The sequence below is a fragment of the Rhineura floridana genome, chromosome 15 (assembly GCF_030035675.1).
Source record: "Rhineura floridana isolate rRhiFlo1 chromosome 15, rRhiFlo1.hap2, whole genome shotgun sequence".
Lineage (NCBI taxonomy): Eukaryota > Metazoa > Chordata > Lepidosauria > Squamata > Rhineuridae > Rhineura > Rhineura floridana.
This window is the reverse complement of record NC_084494.1, coordinates 34,318,498-34,339,539: the sequence shown is the minus strand read 5'-3', so window position 1 is coordinate 34,339,539 and position 21,042 is coordinate 34,318,498. Positions and strand designations below refer to the sequence as shown.

The 21,042-nt window shown below is 47.8% G+C and overlaps 1 protein-coding gene and 1 non-coding gene across 8 annotated transcripts in view; both read right to left on the bottom strand.

Moving 5' to 3' along the window:
* RYR1 (ryanodine receptor 1) overlaps positions 1 to 21,042 on the bottom strand; it is a 163,991-nt gene that overhangs the window by 39,016 nt on the left and 103,933 nt on the right. For 4 of the 7 annotated variants that reach the window (XM_061596439.1, XM_061596441.1, XM_061596442.1 and 1 more), the window contains 14 exons: positions 20,040 to 20,354; positions 17,916 to 18,156; positions 15,521 to 15,608; positions 14,775 to 14,867; positions 13,614 to 13,628; positions 11,484 to 11,654; positions 10,754 to 10,813; positions 9,816 to 9,953; positions 9,069 to 9,181; positions 8,581 to 8,677; positions 7,231 to 7,337; positions 5,914 to 5,965; positions 3,715 to 3,780; positions 1,302 to 1,401 (listed from right to left, as the gene is read on the bottom strand). In XM_061596439.1, coding sequence (XP_061452423.1) covers positions 1,302 to 1,401; positions 3,715 to 3,780; positions 5,914 to 5,965; positions 7,231 to 7,337; positions 8,581 to 8,677; positions 9,069 to 9,181; positions 9,816 to 9,953; positions 10,754 to 10,813; positions 11,484 to 11,654; positions 13,614 to 13,628; positions 14,775 to 14,867; positions 15,521 to 15,608; positions 17,916 to 18,156; positions 20,040 to 20,354 — 1,656 coding nt within the window. The remainder of the gene's footprint in view (positions 1 to 1,301; positions 1,402 to 3,714; positions 3,781 to 5,913; positions 5,966 to 7,230; positions 7,338 to 8,580; positions 8,678 to 9,068; positions 9,182 to 9,815; positions 9,954 to 10,753; positions 10,814 to 11,483; positions 11,655 to 13,613; positions 13,629 to 14,774; positions 14,868 to 15,520; positions 15,609 to 17,915; positions 18,157 to 20,039; positions 20,355 to 21,042) is intronic. The other 3 variants (XM_061596440.1, XM_061596443.1, XM_061596445.1) reach the window with 1 other exon arrangement.
* Positions 1,143 to 1,261, bottom strand: LOC133371019 (5S ribosomal RNA). Its single transcript, XR_009759234.1, has one exon. It is a non-coding gene; the product is annotated as a 5S ribosomal RNA (ribosomal RNA).

The following is a 21,042-nucleotide window of genomic DNA, read 5'->3' as shown; positions in this document are numbered from 1 at the left end:
GTACTTCAAGGAGCACCTCTCCTTGTATCTACCAGCAAGTGCTCTAAGACCTGCAGAAGAATCCTCCTGATAGTGCCAGCTTCAGCCGCAGCACATACTGCAGTTATTTGTGGTAGGGCCTTCTCAGTAATGGCTCCCTGACTGTGGAATTCCCTTCCACTGGAAATATGCTCACTCCCCTCACTGACCCCTTTTCATCACCTACTGAAAATATATTTGTTCTTTCTGGCTTTAAGAAGGTTAACAAGATGATTGAAGTGTTCTTTTGTGACTATGTACTGTGTTGCTGCTGATTATCCTAATGATATTGAAGTCTTATGGTTTTATTGCTGATATTTTCTTTTGCATTGTATTGTCAACGGACCACCACCCTGGGAATTTTTGTGGCAGGGAGCCTTACAGATAGAATAAATGATAATGACGATATCATCTTGGAGGCCTGGTACAGGGGCAGAGTGACCCTCTTCTCTTCCAAGTTCCAGTTCCAGGCTGGGTCTAATTCAGGGATGAAAGGACCTGTGCCTCTCCAGATGTTCCTGGCCTGCAAATCCCAGCATCCCTGACCATTGGCCATACTGACTGGGGCTGATGGGAGGTGAAGTCCAGCAACATCTAGAGGGCCATCCCTACATCTGGAGGGCTACATGAGAAGGGAACCAAGAAACTTGCTGCTAGTCCTAGGAAGTTTTCTAACTTTGGTTCCAGTCCTGGGCAAAACAGTAGCATAAACATTTGCTTCGGTTCTGAAAAATTTGATGCAGCAGCTTAGGAACGTCAAATGCTTCTCCAGCCCTGTGCAGGGGCTCTGTGTTTACTGTGTCTGACCAGGATCCTAGGGATTTGGTTATGTTTTTTAAAACACACACACACACACACAGGGAAAGTCTCTAGCTAGGCCTTGTGGCTGAAGAGAAAAAAACCCTGCTGGGCAGTCTTCTGAAAATATTGCCCCATCCAACCTCATCCAAGGTTTCCCAACTTGACTGTACCCTGCCCAGGAGGCCATCATATGCTGTGGGTTGTTGCTGTATGCCTTCAAGTTGATTACGACTTATGGCGACCCTATGAATCTTTTTTTTGATATATTCATAGGGTTTTCCTGGTAAGAGGTATTCAGAGGTGGTTTACCTTGCCTTCCTCTAAGCCTATGGCACCTGGTATTCCCAGGCGGTCTCCCATCCAAGTACTAACCAGGCCTGACCCTGCTTAGCTTCTGAGATCAAACGAGATCAGGCGTGTTCTGGGTAGTATGGCCGTATGCTGTGGGTAAGGAGTGAAAATAAAGATGGGTGGCCTCTGACCTTTGCAGGCACTAATCATCTGCAGAACCATCTCGGCCGCCCCGCGGTTGTGCAATCGGGACTGTTGATACAGAAGTTTCTGCTTCTCCATCTCCTTCTCCTGCAAGGGGGCAAGACAGTGCAAATTGAAGGCTGAAGCTCAATGTCAAGCATCTCCTTGGATGGCTGTCCACACCTTCTTCTTATCAGGAAGTGCTTGGCTTGAATCCTGTTGGCTGTTGGTTAGAACAGTGGCGGCCGGTGGCTCCACATCAGAGGGCAGTGAAATCCGCTCGAGCTTTTAGTCTGAACTTTCAAGGAGCTGTCCAAGATGCTGAAAGCTCGGACTAAAGCATGGAACAGATTCCACCACCCCACTGACATGGAGCTAGGGTTGCTCAGCAGGGGAGGGAATCCCAGAAGACTTCTAGCTGGAAAAATCTACATCATAATTTATTTTCCTCCTAGCCTAGGAGGTCAGGTGATCCAGTCTGGTGCCACCAGCTGATAGCTACTTCCCTTCAGTCAGGCAACATATAATTGAGCAAGGTAACCAGGCCCTGATGGCAGCCTTCAATTTTACTGAGCCAGACCCATTTGTCTAGGTAACCCAGTATGGTCTAGTCTGGGGGTTGCTAAGATGGTGCCTGCAAGTGCCATGCATCTCTCCAAGTCTTCCCTAGTACCTGCATCACCCCCTCCCTGCCCTTCCCTTTCCCCATTATAATTAGAATAAAGTACATTAAATTGTTGCAGTGCAAACAATGTAAAAAGCCTTCTATTGTAGCCAATAGATTGTGGGATAAGAACATAAGAACATAAGAAGAGCCTGCTGGATCAGGCCAGTGGCCCATCTAGTCCAGCATCCTGTTCTCACAGTGGCCAACCAGGTGCCTGGGGGAAGCCCGCAAGCAGGACCCGAGTGCAAGAACACTCTCCCCTCCTGAGGCTTCCGGCAACTGGTTTTCAGAAGCATGCTGCCTCTGACTAGGGTGGCACAGCACAGCCATCGTGGCTAGTAGCCATTGATGGCCCTGTCCTCCATGAATTTGTCTAATCTTCTTTTAAAGCCGTCCAAGCTGGTGGCCATTACTGCATCTTGTGGGAGCAAATTCCATAGTTTAACTACGCGCTGAGTAAAGAAGTACTTCCTTTTGTCTGTCCTGAATCTTCCAACATTCAGCTTCTTTGAATGTCCATGAGTTCTAGTATTATGAGAGAGGGAGAAGAACTTTTCTCTATCCACTTTCTCAATGCCATGCATAATTTTATACATTTCTATCATGTCTCCTCTGACCCGCCTTTTCTCTAAACTAAAAAGCCCCAAATGCTGCAACCTTTTCTCGTAAGGGAGTCGCTCCATCCCCTTGATCATTCTGGTTGCCCTCTTCTGAACCTTTTCCAACTCTATAATATCCTTTTTGAGATGAGGTGACCAGAACTGTACACAGTATTCCAAATGCGGCCGCACCATAGATTTATACAACGGCATTATGATATCGGCTGTTTTATTTTCAATACCTTTCCTAATTATCCCTAGCATGGAATTTGCCTTTTTCACAGCTGCCGCACACTGGGTCGACATTTTCATAGTGCTGTCCACTACAACCCCGAGGTCTCTCTCCTGGTCGGTCACCGCCAGTTCAGACCCCATGAGCGTATATGTGAAATTAAGATTTTTTGCTCCAATATGCATAATTTTACACTTGTTTATATTGAATTGCATTTGCCATTTTTCCACCCATTCACTCAGTTTGGAGAGGTCTTTTTGGAGCTCTTCGCAATCCCTTTTTGTTTTAACAACCCTGAACAATTTAGTGTCATCAGCAAACTTAGCCACTTCTCTGCTCACTCCTAATTCTAGGTCATTAATGAACAAGTTGAAAAGTACAGGTCCCAATACCGATCCTTGAGGGACTCCACTTTCTACAGCCCTCCATTGGGAGAACTGTCCGTTTATTCCTACTCTCTGCTTTCTGCTTCTTAACCAATTCCTTATCCATAAGAGGACCTCTCCTCTTATTCCATGATAGATTGACTGAGAAGGAATTGTATAACCTGCTTCCAAACAAATTAGGATGAATGCTCATTATTATTATTATTATTATTTACTGAATTTATTAGTCGCCCATCTGGCTGGCTGTTCAGCCACTCTGGGCGACGTACAAAATAGGCAAACAATACCTAGACATTAAAAATCTAAAAACAATGAAGATAAAATCTAGCCAACCCCAAAAGCCTGCCTGAAAAGCCAGGTCTTCAAGGCCTGGCGGAAACTCATCATGGAAGGGGCAGACATCGTGTAACCTCCACACAAACTTTGTGCAAACAAATTGGATGAAATGCCCAGTAAGCAGGTTGTCTGGAAGTGCTCCTAGATGCAAATTTCTAGAGTTTTGACAAGTGAGAGGCCAAGCAAAGAGGGATCACTCACCTCAAAGGAAATTTCAGCGTCTTCCCCTTCTTCGCCACCTTCTTCTCCTTCATTGATGTGGCAACTCTGGAGCCCAGGGGAGCGAAGGACAACAGAGATGAGCGCATAGGCACAAAGACCCCTCCCACATCTGAACTAGTGAAAGGCTCCTCACGGGACCTCTTGATCCAATATATCCATTGCACCATAGTCAGCGGTTGTGGGTCTCTTAGAGAGACAAATACGGCCCGCTAACCTGCACTCGTTCATAGGGGGACTGGTGAGGGTCGTGCCTGAGTACCATGTTGGTCTTCCTGTTTCCTACTAGTACGGCAGCCTTCCCCAACCTGGTGCCCTCCTGATGTTTTGGACCACTACAGCAGTGCTGGCTGGGGCTGATGGGTGTGGTGGTCCAAAACATCAGGAGGGCACCGGGTTGGGGAAGGCTGCCGTACTACATAGAACCTACATATTCAGTATGAACACTGTTCTCCCTAAATTGTTGTTGCATTTTGCGTCAGGGATAGAACCCTGGGCTACGGGAGGGCACTTCCAGTCTGTTTCCAGCCTGTGCCACTTCCGCCCGTGTTTGCCCCGGGGCTCGTTTTCTTTCACTGCCACATTAACTTGCGATTACTATTTTGAATCTGCAGAAGAAAGATCACATTTAAGTGTGTATTTAAATGAGTATCTAAAGACATATCTCCTGTCAGCAATGCATTGCTATGTGTATTTTCTCTCAAAATACACATTTTCACTTTATTTTGACGCCACTCTGTGGAAGCCACCAAGGTGAAGGGAGAAGATTTGCTAAGGATGGATGAATCTGTCAATTTTGGTTTCTCTCCTTTCCTCATTTTTCCAATCTTAAGTTCAGTTCTTCTAATTTCCACATCAGTTTTTGATTTCTTTTTTGTTAACAGTCCTCATGAAAGTTTGTCAGCATTTTAGTGCAAATTTTCCTAAAACATACATATCTTTGTATGCAATTTTACCTTATACATACATTTTCGCGAGCACTTTTCCCTTATATAAATGCTCTTTCATTTATTTTCACTATGCACACTTTATTTAAGACATTTATATACCACTTAATCACATGTAGTTCTAAGCGATGTACATAGAAACAAGCCACACATAAAATAAAACAATAAAATCATCATAGAACTAAACACGACCTTAAAATGCCTGCCGGAATAAACACATTTTAGGGAGCAATCTAACTGCTGGGCAGAGGAGGAGCCGGCGAAAAGCTCTGCAGGATCCTCTTCCCGTTCGGGAGCCGCCAGCACAAACTGGCCAGAAAGCTCCAGCTCCAGTCAACAGGCCTCCCAGGGAATAGGTGCTCCCCATAGGCCACAATGGGATTTAAAATGTTTTTTTTCACTCCAGCGGAGTTCAGAGGGGGATTGGGACCCAGGGGAGGGGTCTGAAAGTGAGAAGGATCTCATGTAAGTCCCCTCCCCATGGCTCCTTCCCCGGCATGCCTCTGGAACGCCCCGTTTTCAGGCTTTCCACTGGCTTTCACCAGGCCTCCATTCCCCGGGCTGGCTGTCCCTGGTGGATCCCCATCGGCTCGTGGAGGCTCCTGGAAGAGCCACATCTCCACTATGGTGAAGGGCTGCTGCTGGTGGAGCCCGGCACAGCCAGGAGCCTCCTGGTGCTGTCGGGGATCTGTGGCATCCAACTCACCCCAGCCCGGTGGAAGGATAAGTTGGATTGCTCCCTTAATCATGTGCCTGAAGTTCAACAAAGGGGGTGTCTATCTAATCTCAATTGGGAGGGAGTCCCACAGGCTTGGGCCCACTACACTGAATGTACGACTTTACTTAGTATATGCATTTTTGAACACGTTACTCGGAGAACTACACTGCAAAATCTGGAGAACTGCAAATTTGGAAGGATGGCTGTTTCAGTTCGTGCAGTTTTGGAAAGTGCAAATCATTTAGGTTCACCTTTAAATGTGAACTGAATCAAATTTCTCCCCCATCCCTAGCTGCTTTACCTCCTTAATTTTCTGTGTCAGGCTACTACTAAAGGCACAGGAGCAGGGCTGATAAAAAGGAGTGGCAACCCTTTTGATAGTAAAAATATAGCCTGTGCTACGAAGGCATCAATCCGTCTTCTGGGACTAATTGTATATTACATTTTTTCTTTTCTTTAGTTTGAGAAATCAAATTAAAATGGCTGAAAATGGCAGTTCAGGGCCCAGTGGCTCACCTTCGCCATGATGTCAGCATATGCCATGTACAGATAGTCTTCATCCAGTTTGCTGAAACAAAACAGAGGCGGCTCAGGATCTAACCGTTGATGCCGGGCTCTTCCAACTCTGCTCTTGGGCAACTCACAGTAATTTTTGTTATTGTGTGTGTGTGTGTGTGTACTTTCACATAATACAGAAAAAGAATAACACACAGTTATTAAGCCAAGATTATGAAGCAAAGATTTGACTCAGATTTCAAACTAAGGAAAATAATGAATATCATCATACCGTCATCAAATTTCTCATTCCAGAAGGAGGGGCCAAGTTCCCCTCATTCGTTGGATTTGTTTTCATACATTTTCTTTTGTTCAGATATGGTAAGTCAGCTTATTCATTATTACTATATCCCACATTCTAAAGAACCATTCTGACCCAAATTCTGTTTCCCTTTTGGTAATTTCCAGTGATTTTGATGGCTCTTGTGCAGAAGAATTTCTGACCTCTCATTCATCAGGAAGACTACAGGCCAATTTGAATGGACTCTTATGAAGTGAAATCACTGTGACTTGACATTTTTGGCTATAGTATGAGTTTCAGCACTTTTTTTTTTTTTGTTTACAAAAAACAAATTAACCGCTGGCAGTAGAAATTGTTTGTGGGAATTCAGGGCCAAACTAGATGTGGCTGCGTTTGAGAAAAACAACTGCTGGTTTATAAAGCATCTATTAAGTGGAGTGGGAGGGGTCTACTTTTATTCATGAACTGAGTGCACAGGGGGGGGGGAGATAAACCCTGATTCCCTTCTTCCTCCATCTTACCTCACTGTGTGTGGCTGCTTTAAGTCATTCCCCCCTTCCCCCAGCTCAGCTCTCATAGCAGAAGTGTGCCAGGCTGAGTGAAAACAGCTGAAAGCATCCCAGTGCTCCCAGGTAACACAGGGAGGGGAGGTGGGCTTTGCTCCCCTCCCCCTCATGCTCACTTAAGATATTAAAAGTAGACACCCCCCTCACCCCGCCCCGCTCTGCCAAATGGGACAGTGCATATCTAGTTTGGCCTACAGCCTTATGGGATTGGGCCACAGCTCGGTGGCAGAACCTCTGTTTTGCATGTGGAAGATCCTAGGTTGAACCCCCAATATTGCCAGGTAGGGATGGGAAGGACCCCTGCCTGGAGAGCCACTGCCAGTCCGTGTGGACAATACTGAGCTAGATAGACCAATGGTGCAACTCAGTATAAGGCAGCTTGTGATGTTCCTAGCCTCAGTAATCTCATGCCCACCAGAAAAGCTCAACCTGGCTCCAGTTCCACCCCACCTACCCTCACCTGCAACTCACCTCTTCTCTGTCAGCGCTGTCCTGCTGAAATGCAGGATGAGCTGGTGCAGGGGATCCGGTTTCTTTTCTGCCACCTCTTCCTCCTCTTCCTCCTCCTCCCCTGGTTTCTACATCCCATCCCCCCGGCAGGAAAAAAGCAACACAGCGTTAGAGGTTAGCTTAGGACAGCTGTGAACATGTGGCAGGTGCCCCAAAGGGTAGAATTTCCTTATCCTAGGAAAAACAAAACCACACAAAAGCCTCTTCCTGGGGTATGACAGAGGGGAGGAGGCACAGATAAGACCGATCAGACCTCAGGCACATGCAAAAGTTGAATTTCCTGGTGTGAATTTCCTCCCAACTGCCACCCTAATCAGAGCTTGGAAAAGTTACTTTTTTGAACTACAACTCCCATCAGCCCAATCCAGTGGCCATGCTGGCAGGGGCTGATGGGAATTGTAGTTCAAAAAAGTAACTTCCAAGCTCTGACCCTAATGTACGGGTTGAAAACAGTGTCCAAACTCTCCAATCCAGCTACGGCGGGTATATTGCTTTATATTTCATTAGTTATGTGGACATGTGGATTGTTCTAATTTACAAACAGAATAACAGAGAGCCAAGAGCTGAAGAACCCATTTTCAAGATTCTTTGGGAGTGGGGCAGAAGACCCCTGTGTCATGCGGAAGCACTTAAACCGCTCGATTTAAAATCTGTTCTATAGATGAACCCTAAAGGAAGCTAACCATAATTTCAGAGTGAAAAAATACATGTCAGTCCCCACACAGGAAGTCCCTCCTTTATCCCCCTTTCATTTCCTGGTTTCCTCTGGTGACATGAAAATGGAAATGGACTGCCTTCAAGTCGATCCCGACTTATGGCGATCTTATGAATAGGGTTTTCATGGTAAGGTATTCAAAGGGGGTTTACCATTGCCTCCCTCTGAGGCTGAGAGGCAGTGACTGGCCCCAGGTCACCCAGTGAGCTTCATGGCTGTGTGGGGATTTGAACCCCAGTCTCCCAGGTCATAGTCCAACACTCTAACCACTACACCACACTGGCTCGACTGAAAAGCCCTATGGTCCATTGCACATGGCCAACAACCTCAAGACCCCTCTTCTCTCTCGCAGCCAAGGGGATCAAGACACTGTCCTTCTAGGCCATCCAGGCGTTAAACTGACATCAGAGCACTGCTCTTCATTGCCAATGTGCCAGGCATATTTCACCATAAAGACTCAAAGACAGACTGGCGCCACCCTCCCTCTTCCTGCATCCATGGGGATCCATTACTAAGGACAGCTTTCGGTTTAGCACTAGAGCTGGAGGCTGCGTATCATTTGGCCTTGTCCTCTCCATTATTTTCCCAGGACTCACAGACAGATCATCGATCATCCTGTCTTCAAAGGGATGCTCTTCGGTGAAGATCCAGGACAGCTTGTAGCTCTCCAAGAACATGTTGCAAGCCCGGTGCCTGGAAAGCAGATGGGGCGGGTCAGCAGCTAGCCCACCTGTGCCCTAACGTACTTTGTGAAGAGGTGCAGAGGAGCGGGACAACATTTTTCCAGTGGTGGGGCCAGCTGGTGATCCCAGCAATGAAGTGTCTGTATGGCCAGAGACCTCCCTGCAGCTGAGATCAGCAGGGGCAGGATGCGGAGCCAGGGCCAATGGCAGGGCAGAGAGAGCCCCTGCCTGGTTGTAAGTTAAGGTGGCAAGCAAGCAGGGGCTGGCTGAAGGTAGGGTGAGGCTAGTGGGGCAGTGTCTTGTTCGCCCTAATGGACCAGCCTCCACCAGTCGGGATGCTGTGGAGGGTTTAATGTGGATCAAGCCATATGCAAATGTCTCCACACTCCCCTCTGACTCACCTGGGCAGGTTGTAGATGGGCGTCATGCGGAAGCAGGCTACCACAGCCCGCCGGCGTTGCTTGGAGAGCAGCTTGTGCCACACAGCTTTCTTTGACTTGTAAGGGTGCTCCGTCTGTGGGGCATGCACAAGGCTCACTGGAGTTGTTGGAGGGCTGGGCAACCGGCAGCCCTCCCCCTCCTTGCTTCCCACCAGCTTCTCCTGACCTACTTTCCCTCCCCTTCTATGACCCCCTTTTCTCTGAAGGATCCTATGAAGGCGGCTTCCAGGTAGAAAATGATTTGCAGAGGTCTGCTAGGGCACAGAATCTGTAGCTCAGTGACAGAGCATCTCCTCTGCATCCCTGGTTCAATCCCTCGCATCTCCAGGCAGAGCTGGGAACATCCCATATCTGAAACCTGGGAGAGCCCCTGCCGGTCAGGGTAGACACTACTGAGCTGGATAGACCAATGGTCTGATTCAGGGGAAGGCAGCTGCCTATGTTCCTGTCCTACCCTTGCCATATCTGCGGAGGTTATTCCAAACGCACTAGAGTTAACTAGACAGCCCCAAAGGGCACTGAATTGTTGTGTGCTTATCCCTTCAAGCTGTCAGAGAGTGCAGTCATTTTAAAGAACTCCATTGTAAGGAGCACTCCAGTTTACAGGATGGCAACCCTGGTGGAGGCCCTTAACCAGATGGGCCATGAAAGGGGCCTCGGACAGTTGCCTAGTACGTCTGATGGCTAATCTGGCCACATCCTTCTTACCTGCTCCAGGTGATACAACACAGCGGAGACCTCCTGCACCCGTTTGACAATCTTCACTGGGTTGTTGGAGTCCTCGGCTTTGCCAGACATCTCCTTGTAAAGGGCCATTTGCCAGCGCATGGATGTGGAGTTCTCACACTGCAAGGGCAAAGGTGGGTGTCGGCGTGGCTGAGAAAGTTGGGAAGATGTTGTTCCTCCCTCAGGGTGAAGGGGGCCTGCCTCACCCCGCCCCTCCTTCTCAGCTTCATCTGGAGATGTGTATACCAGCCTTTGCCAACCTGGCACCCTCCAGATGTTTTAGACTACATCTCCCATCAGCCCCTGGTCAGGTAGGGGAAGGCTGGTGTGTGCACTTGGCTGATGCGGACAGCTTGTGTGAGGGTAAACGAGCTGAAGATGTCTCCTGGATGCCAGAAAAAACACACATTTCTCGCAATGGGCCTGCCATGATTAGTGCACGAGTGTTTGCTCAGAGGCTGGCTACAGTGGCCAAACAGAGGAGGCCCCAAGGCCTTCAAGGCTGATTGTAAAGCCTTGGAGGCAAGTCCACACCGTGTGCAGCTAGGGATGGACACAATCCATGTGTTTTGGGTCTGAGTCACTTTTGCATGTATTCACTCCTACGTCTGTTACTTCCCATTGCCACGTTAATCTGTGATTTATTTTTCAATCTGCACAAAAATTTGCATTTAAATACTAAATTAAATACAGGCTTTCCTCTCGATGCACACATTTCTAAACATATGACAGTATCAAAGACAGCCACTGAAAAACACATTTTGATAGTTTTCTGAACTGAGATCTGTGTTGCAACATTTGGAGAAGTACAAAATCTGATAGATAGCTTATCTCCCGGAGGTGGAGATCAGGTTCGTTTGTATCAGAATTTGCAAAGATCACATTCCTTAAGCGTCCCTATGCATGGCATCAACACTCACCTTGTCCTGGAGGTGGAGGTTGCTGTGTAGGAATTCACGCACTTCCTCGTCGGTGTCTTTCTGAAGACAGAGAGAACGACAATGGTCATTTCTGTATTTTTTAGGAACAAGTACCTGTGATCTTGCACTGTTCACATAAGCTTTATGGTATTATATTATTTATGTATTATATTTCTACCCCAACCTTTCCTCCATGGAGCTCAAGGCTGGTCTACGTGGTTCTCCTCCTTCTCCATTTCATCCTCACAACAACCCTGTGAGGTGGGTTAAGGCTGAGAAGCAGTGACTGGCCCAATGTCACCCAGTGAGCTTCATGTCTGAGCCAGGATTTGAACCCTGGTCTCCCAGGTCCTAGTCTGTTACTCTAACCACTACACCAAACTGGCTCTTGTTCAGGGTCATCATGGGGGGATCCTGTACTCTGACTAAGCAATAGTCCCAGCATCCTGGGAAGAAGACATTCATGTAAATAAATGAATAAATCAGGAATAGGCTTATAAACTCCTATTTTTATTTTGAAAAAAGGACCCTTATTACAAACATCCTCACAATCCTTACTCAAAACACAATAGCTGGCTTGAGGGGCTCTGGAGGGCTGAATTGTCTCATAAATTAGATGATCTAGTCTAGCCTTCGCCAACCTGACAGCCTCCAGACAGATGTCAACTGGCCCTTCGGGTTGGGAGGCTTGCCCCTCCATGTCCTCCAGTCCCCACCCGTATGTTCTTACCAGGGCATAGCGTGTCTTGGCCAAGTTGATCAGCTCCTGGTCAGTGGGGGAGCACATGTTCAGCCCAATGGGGAGCATCTTCTTGAGGGTGGCCACAATGAGCGAGGTCTGCACAGAATAGCGGTCCCCGCGGCGCTTCTTCTTGGTCCGCTCCTGGTCTGAGCCGCCCGACTGGGAGAAAGGTTAGGAGAGGAAGAGAGGGGTCAGCATATGGGGAGATGGAGATCTCTCCACTCGGGCTAACCAACATGCTAAGGTATCGCCTGGGCAGAAGCTTAATGGCCAAGCGCCACTCTGAGGATTCGGTGAGGTAAGGTGGGTTGGGGGGTTTAGGGAGGGCAGGCTACAGGCTCCTCCCGTGGGGGGAATAAGGGGCGAGTGCTTCCTTCGTAGGAGAGAAGAGGAAGGAGAACCCATGGCAACAGCCAGCCCCTTGTTCCTGGCCCAGCCATCCCACAGGGAGGCATCCTGCGAGGCCTGCTCCAAACGCATGCAGGCCTTTAAAACATGGAACCTCCAAAGAGGAGAAAAGAAAAAGCCGCCCATTGTTACTTCTGAGGTGTTCTGCCAGGAGTACATGGATCAAAAGCCCACATCATGCAACAGCTTCTTGATCCATAAACTGGAGACAAAAAATAAATAAAATAAAAATTAGATAAAAACACACCAGACTTCAAAAGTGGCAATGTACATGTTTTTGGCTACAAGTAGGAACTTTCCTCATGTAGGGAAAACGTCCTTTACAAATTAGCCTCTGGGGTGCGCAGAGGGAAAGGAGCCTGGGATCCAGCGCATGGCACTATGGGCCTGGGGGAGCTGTGGGTTGGGTGGCACAAAAGGTCCAGGGATGTGGAGTCAGAGGTAGAGAGAAGGTGTAAGAGGCTCAGCAGGGAGAATTAATCTGACCTTTTGAAGGGATCTAGGCAGTTGCAGGAGAGAACGGTGGAAGTGATTAGGTCACATGTGGCCTTCTCCAACCTGGTGACCTCCAGATGTTTTGGACTACAACTCCCATCAGCCCCAGCTCGCATAGCCAATGGTCAAGGATTATGAAAGTTGGAGACCAAAATGCCTGGAGGGCTCTAGGTTGGGGAAGGCTGGTCTCAGCTGTACAAGACAAAGAGTTCCTAGTAGCAGGAGACAAGACTTTCACTGAAGGCAGGCTGGAAAAGAGTTTTGGGTTTCTTGGACCTAGCATCAAATTCTCAGGCATCGGGGTGGCTTGGCACCTGGGATCCTGCCAGCTCTGTGGAAAGCAACGGCTTGTGAGGAGGGGGAAGGATTGGACTGGCATGAAATGGAGCGGTCACCATCCCCACCCTGGAAAATCATACTAAATCAGGACGGCACCTAATTCACACTGCTTTTGCCTTCCTACATTCAGCCTTGCAAAAGAGCCTTTCTAACCTCTACACATAACCACACACAAGACACATAGCACCGTTGGCAGCCAAGACACATAAATCTGCCACGTGTGGCATCGTGAGCAACCACTCCCTTCCTCCCTCCCACATGGTGGCAGGGCAGCTGGTGATGAAGGACGTCACAATAATACTGGGATCCAAAAGGCAGGGGAGGAAATAGAGATGGCAAATAAAGGAACATGTAGGACATAGACCCAGATTAGGGGAAGGAGGCTTGTGCATGGCCCAGTGCATGCTGGGAGAGAAAGAAGGCTTCCAAAAAGAAACACACAACTGGAGGTTTTCAGGAAGGGGCCACTTGAGGCCGGAGGCTTTTAGGCAGCCTGGTCAGTTAGATGAAATGGCATGTCAGTGTGATTCCAGCAGCAGGGGGCACCCGCCTACAATGTGATGTCTTGCTCATGTGTAAGATGGAAGATCAGTCCCACCAACAGGGCGCTTGATGGCTCATCGATGCCAACCCATCAGATGCATGATGTGTCGCTGCCACAACTGCAGAAAGCCACTGCGCTCTTGCTATCGTCCATGCAGCCGTGTCCCCTTCCCTCTCCCCCTGATTGTTTTGGAATTTTGATTCCCGCCGCTCTCCCTAGGGGAGGGAGGGGAGGGTCACGGCAGAGATGTGCATTGCGCCATGCTGTCTCCGCAGGATCCCCCCCAAACGACAACAAAACATGGGTGGCGGAACGGCCGTTGTTTCTCTAACCTGGCCTTCTCCAGACTAAACTCACACAGGTGCAGGGAGAAGAGAGAGACAAGACAGAAGAGGAGAAAGAGAAGGGTTAGATGAAGTGGCAAACTCCCCCACACACACACCCGGCATGGACTCAGGAAAAGAACCTATTGCTCAGAACTTGGAGGATCCAAGACAGTATAAAGGCTCCCACCTGCTTCTCCTCTCCCCGCCCCACTGCCCACCCCAAACCAGTCAAGAGTGAAAAAATTGTGTACAGAAAGAGGCCTCAGCTTGAAGCTTGGGCAGAATTTGGCTGTCTCAGAAGCTTGCCATTCTTTGTTCTTCAAAAGAAGAAAACAAGGTTTCTAGTTCTCATTGATTGCAACAGTGAAAATCCGCAGTCAGGGTCTGCTGAGGGATCCTTGAGCAGGGCGTTCAGAAAGTAAGTAGTTTGGCTCCCTGGCCATCCCTGTACCACAACTGCCTTCTTCAACTCCCTGACTACCTCTCCTAGCTCTCCATCACAATCCTTGCCCAGACTTTCGGAATGCAGCAAAGCGATAAAAACTGAATTATGCAACTGTGTCATGTTTAAGGAAACACACAGTGGTGGTTCAAAGAGCAGGCCCAGCTTATTCAGATCTTGCTAGCCAGTTGCACCCATATTTAAAGGGGAGGAAGGTAACCTGTAACACATTGTGGAGCAGCTGACATGGTTGGAGATGGGGGGTGGGGCGAGTGCATTTGGCTTAGGTGGGGCTCCTCTGCTAGGTCATCACATGTACCCCACAAGAAAAGGGAAAGTATAACATTAATGTTACTTAAGTTACATAGGGCTTTTTCACTTGAAGCGTTTCACATCCATTATCTCATTATCCATGCAACATCACTGCAAGGCAGGGGAGTATTATCACTGCCACATTAGGAGGAAGAGGGACAGAGACTGATCAACAAAGGTTGGCTGGACAGTAACTAATGATCTTGTGGCGGTGTTCACATTTGAACTGGAGACTTTCTGTTCCACAGGAAGTCGATTCTTGTCTTCTGGGCTATGAAAGCCATTAGGCACTTCCTGCAGGAATGGAGCCCAGAGGCAGTTGCTTCAAAGATTCTTTTCGGCTCCCCCTTGCAAGGTGACATTCTGGCTCCAGTCAATGGGGAGACCTCCCCCCCCCCAAGCATTCCTCTCACCTTGGACATTTTGCTCTTGCTGTCGGCGGTCAGGAAGGACATGTTGTTGATTTCATTCTGCACTACGAAGTTTTGCTCTTCCCGTTTGAAGTTCTGAGGGATGGAAAAGAAACAGATGAGCCCCACCTGTGCCTTCGCGGCAGCGCGCTGGTAGATGCCCTCTGGGAGAGCCGGATGTTTGACATCCGTCTACAAGAGAGGGGGCTGCTGTTACACTCAGGTCCTGCTTGCAGGCTTCCCGTTGGGGGATCTGTCTGGCCACTGTGAGAACAGGATGCTGGGCTACCTGGGCTTTGGCCTAGCCAAAAGTTATTCTGGTGTTCTTAAGATTTTGACTCCAACTTGGAGCCCCAAGAAAGATCATTCTCGCTCCCTGGCAGTTTCCAGTATTTTCCTCACGGATGTCAGTGGCTACTAACCCTGACAGGTACGTTCTACCTCCACTGTCGGAGGCAGTATGCTTCTGAATACCAGTCGCTGGAAACCGCAGGAGGGGAGATTGTTGTTGCACCCATCTAACCTGCTTGCAGGCTTCCCATATGGGCATCTGGTGAGGATACTGGATTAGATGGGCCGCTCCAGCACTGGAATGTAACAGACCACCAGTGGCCGAGGGCACCCAAGAGTCTGCAGCTTGTGATCGAAGAGATGCCTCTCAGGTTCCCTTGTGATGTCCACCCGCCAGAGCGCATGCTTCTTGGTCGGCACCCATACAGCCACAACTCCCTGCTGAAAAGCTCACTCACGTGCGACTTGGACCAGTAAATGAACACCTCCCCGACCATCCGGAACAGCTCCTCAGCATCTGAGTTCGGTTCCGTCAACCAATTGGCCCTGTAGATCCACACAGAACTGTCAGCAAATATCCCCTTACCACTTCCATAGCTGTCAGGATTTATTCTATGGAAAGCCAACATTGGCAGGACATAGCAGCATGTCCCGCTTTCCCCTAAAAGCTGGATATATTTTTTTAAAAAAAGCTAATCTAAAGTGTGATATTATTTATTTATTTATTTATTATTTGATTTATATCCTGCCCTTCCTCCCAGCAGGAGCCCAGATTCTCTCTCTTTCCCCCCACCTTTTCTTCCATCCCAGTAATGGGACAATCTGCAGTGCAAGTCACTGTTTGATGGTGCAGTTATCTAGAGATGAGCATTGGGAGGTGAAGGTCACCCACACTTTGTGTGTGAGGGTGGTGTGATGTTTGAATCAGGTACTGAGACAGCAATGCCCAGACATCTTACTCCCTGCACCACAGGATAGACTAAGGGCATATCCACCCCATACATTTAAAGCACATCCAATGCACATTTAAAACACACGATTTCCCCCAAAGAATTCTGGAAACTGTGGTTTTCCCTTCACAGAACTACAAATCCATAGCATCCTTAACACACTACAGTTCCAATGATTCTCTGGAAGAGATCGTGTAATTTAAATGTGCATTGGATGTGCTTTAAATGTATGGGGTGGAGCTGCCCAAAGGCATTATTAGGCCGGTATCTGATGTGCTGCAGTGCCACCCTGTATGGTGGCAAGAGCTGGAACTTCAGCTCTTCAGACCAGCCAGATCCATGTGACAGGGGAGCCAACAGCAGCCTTGCTCCTGTATCTAGGATTCTATACCACTTTTGCTCCAAGCTGTGTTCTTCAGTCTGAGTAATTACGGGATGGAGTAACAGCACAGGTGGCCCACCTTGGGACCCATCTCTGAGGGAGAGGGACAGGGGGAGTGTGACCCTGTTGATTCTCCTTGATCTCTCAGCTGCTTTTGATACCATCGACCATGGTATCCTTCTGGGAAAGCTCACGGAGTTGGGAGTTGGGGGTAATGCTTGGCACTGGCTCCGCTCCTACTTGGTGGGTCGTCAACAGAAGATAGTGCTTGGGGAACACTGCTCGACACCCTGGACTCTCCATTGTGGAGTCCCACAGGGATCGGTACTGTCCCCCATGCTTTTTAACATCTATATGAAGCCGCTGGGTGCGGTCATCAGGAGTTTTGGAGTGCGTTGTCACCAGTACGCTGATGACACGCAACTTTATTTCTCCTTTTCATCTTCCTCAGGTGAGGCTGTTAACGTACTAAACCGTTGCCTGGCCACGATAATGGATTGGATGGGAGCTAACAGACTGAAGCTTAATCCAGACAAGACCGAGATGCTGTTAGTGAGTGCCTTCTCTGCCCAGATGGTGGATGTTCACCCTGTTCTGGATGGGGTTACACTCCCCTTGAAAGAACAGGTTCGTAGCTTGGGAGTTCTTTTCGACCCTTCCCTGTCTCTTGAGGCTCAGGTAGCCTCAGTGGCACGGAATGCTTTCTACCATCTTCGATTGGTAGCCCAGCTACGTCCCTATCTGGACAGTGACGACCTCGCCTCAGTCGTTCATGCTCTGGTAACTTCTAGATTGGACTACTGCAATGCGCTCTACATTGGGCTGCCCTTGAAGACAGTTCGGAAACTACAGTTAGTCCAGAATGCAGCGGCCAGATTGTTGACGCGGACCAGAAGGTCTGCTCATATAACACCCGTTCTGGCCCGCCTGCACTGGCTTCCTATTTGTTTCCGGGCTAAATTCAAAGTGCTGGTTTTGACCTATAAAGCCTTACACGGCATGGGACCGCAATACCTGGTGGAGCGCCTCTCCCAATATGAAACTACCCGTACACTGCGCTCAACATCTAAGGCCCTCCTCCGAGTACCATCCCATCGAGAAGCTCGGAGGGTGGTGACTAGAAATAGGGCCTTTTCGGTTGTGGCCCCCAAACTGTGGAATGGTCTCCCTGATGAGGTGCACCTGGCGCCGACGCTGCTATCTTTTCGGCGCCAGGTGAAAACCTTTTTATATTCCCAGGCATTTTAATGTGTACTATTAATATTTATTGATGTATTTTGCTGCTGTTTTGATTTTTGTTTACGTCTGTTTGGTTTGATTCCATTGTATTATTGTATTTATATATTTTCTGATTAGTTTTATTGTTATGTACACCGCCCAGAGAGCCCTTGGGCTTAGGGCGGTATATAAATTAAATAAAATAAATAAATAAATAAAATATATTTCTGCCTTATCTGCCCAACCTGCTACCTGCCTTTTGACTCCTATTGGAACTACTGTGAGATCTTGAATTTGAAGTACCTGTTGTTGTCAACATAGCGGATGAGCAGTGGGTAGAGGGCATAGAGGTCACGGCAGAGCACAGAGAACTCATCCCGGATTAGCAGCTCGGCATCCGCCAACTCCGCCTTTGCTTCCAGACGCAACTGTTCCTCCTCAGCCACCACCTTCCCAGAGCGCTTCTTCAGCTTCTCCATGGTAGGGATGAAGTGGGAGCGGAGCAGTTCCGGCTTGGCCTTGCTGACAATAGGCTGAGCGAAGACTAGGGGGGAAAGAATTGAGAGGGAAAAGGCCTTGGATAAGGAAATGTGGCCCTCCTCCTCCATCACCACAACCCCTGCATCGCCTCAGTCTCTTGGGCAGGGCATGGGAGTTTCCAGGGCCCCTCTGATGACCTGTTTATTGGCCTTTCGTCTTGATTCGCTGGCGCAAAGCTTACATGGAGGACAGATTGTATCCGGTCTTAACTGAGCATTTGTTCTGCTTGCAGGGAGGTTATACGACAATGAGCATTCATCCTGATTTGCTTGCAGGGTCTTTATAAGTCTTTCCCCATTAAGGTAAAGGTGTCCCCGCACTTATAGTGCGAGTCGTTTCCGACTCTTAGGGTGACGTCTTGTGACGTTTACTAGGCAGACCGTATATATGGGGTGGGATTGCCAGTTCCTTCCCCGGCCTTTCTTTACCCTGCAGCGTGCGCCAGGTACTCATTTTACCGACCACGGATGGATGGAAGGCTGAATGGACCTCGACCCCTTTTACCAGAGATTCGACTTCCTCCTTCCGTTGGAATCGAACTCCGGCCGTGAGCAGAGCTTCAGCTGTGTTACCGCCGCTTACCACTCTGCGCCACGGAGGGTCTTGCTTTCCCCATTAGTCATTCATTTATCTCATACTTTTCAAAACATTTCCCCATCACTTTCCTAACTGCAAAAAGTCAGTTGGTCTTTTTTTTTTTTTTATGGATTTGTTGCAACAGAGTGCTTTAATCCACTTTAATAGCACAAATCCAAATTTCCAGTTTATGCCAGAACCCCTTCCGCAAAATAGTAACTGTCTGGAGGTGCCCTCAGTTACTTGGACTCTTGAAACTGTAATGTCATCACATGGAAACCTGAATTTTTCCTCCAGTCCTGAAAATTAAGGATCTAATGTTTGCCCTTTGGGCCTGGAAACGGATTTCTGGCACGTGTAGACTGAGGTAGGGATGGAAGGATCTGTCCATTTTGGTTCTTTCAGTTTCTCACTTTTCTAATCTTAAATTCAGTTCTCCACATTTCTACAGCAATTTGCAATTTTTTTAAAAAAATCCTCATGAAAATTCTTCAGCATTTAGTGTGAATTCCTTTTAATAAATGTATTTTTGTCTGGAGTTTTGACTAATGTACGCATTTTTGCAAGCAATTTCTCCTAATGTTACTGGGAATTTCTTCTAATAAACACATTTTTGTATGCAATTTTGTCTAATATACATTTTTCCAAAGCAATTTCGTCTAATCCAATGCTTCTTCTGTGTTATTTTTACTAATATATTCATTTTTACGCACGTTTTCCCCTAATGTATTCATTTTTGTAAACATTGGCTGGAGAACTGCATTGCAAAAGTCAGGGAAGTGTGAACTTTGAACGATGGCTGTTTCATTTCTTGTGTTGTTTCAGAAAGGGTGAATTTGATAGATTCGCCTTGAAATGCAAACTGAATTGAATTTCTCCCCCATCCCTAGTCTGAAGTTACACTGGAGAAAGAAATTCTATGTAGCCTTGCCTATACTCGCCAGGATTCCTGAATTCTCTTCCTTGACCCTTTCTACCAGTTTTGCCAAGGGGTTCCAGCCCCTATGAAGTCTGAATGCTACTTCTGGTACCCCATTGAATATGGCCACATTGAGTGGTTACCAACGCTAGGCACAGATGGTTTGTACCCACAGAAATGCAAGGGTAGAGGCACTCCCCTCTTTGCCATGGCTCCGTTGCTCCAATGGCAGTATTCAGTTCAACAGAGGAAATTCAGGCTGTGTCATTCTAGCCTTTGCTTAGCTCTATGCAACTTGCCTCCCTCTGCCAACATCCCACCACGGATTCTTCCTTTAAAGGAAAAAGCTCCCCAAATCCTACATCCCACCCTTGTTCTTTGACCCTTCATACCTGCCAATCGCTTCATCCAGGAAGCTTCGTCTATGCCCAGGTTGTTGACTATGATCTTCAGGATGTTGCCCAGTAAGGTGTTGAGGTGGTCGGACGTCACTTCGGTGCACCAGGGCCCCTGGGGGTTGGTTTCAGGGCCCCGCTCCCACCAGCGAGGCAAGTAGTTGCACAGCATTGGCAAGGTGACCTCGATCACGTGCGGCATCTCAGTGTAGCGGGCCCCGGACTCCGCCAGTCCGCTGATATCCTTCATGAGCCTGTCCAGGGCAGGGATGTCTGGGCACATCTCCTCCACACGGTTTGGAAGGCCTAGAACTGGGGATGCGAAGGGGAGGGCATGAAACCCATTTAACTGGAACAGAGGAGTAGATGTCTAGAGTGGGACTATGCACCAAGAGCCCCATCAAGAACGTAGCATAAACCTCAAGACAAGGATCTCCAAAATATATCAAACAGCAATAGATTAATGCTGGAGATGTGCCGGTACTAAAGTGGACTGTTTACACATATTTTGGAATTGCTCGAAAATACAGATATATTGGACAATTATTCTAAATCGTACATGGGGTATTTGTTACCACACAATTATTTTGTCATCCTGTCAAATTATTTGAAAGATACTGTTTAGGATGAAGATCTGGAAATAGTCACAACCCTTTTAACAATGGCAAAGATTGAAATTGCAAAAAGAAAAAGACAAAAGGAAACAACTAAGCCACCTGTAGTTTTAGACTGGCTCAACAGAATATAGGATAATACAAATCTGATCTAACTTGCATACTACACCTAAGGGGAAAAAAACAGACGAACAAATAGATATATATTTATTATTTATTTATTACATTTGTACCCCACCTTTCTTTTTTCATGAAACCCAAGGTGGCTTACATATGGTTCCCAGGCGGTCTCCTGTCCAGGCACTGACCAGACCTGATCCGAGCTGGCCTTATGTACCTTCAGACCATAGCCTGGGACTATAGAAAACTGGGCAATTTTCATCTTG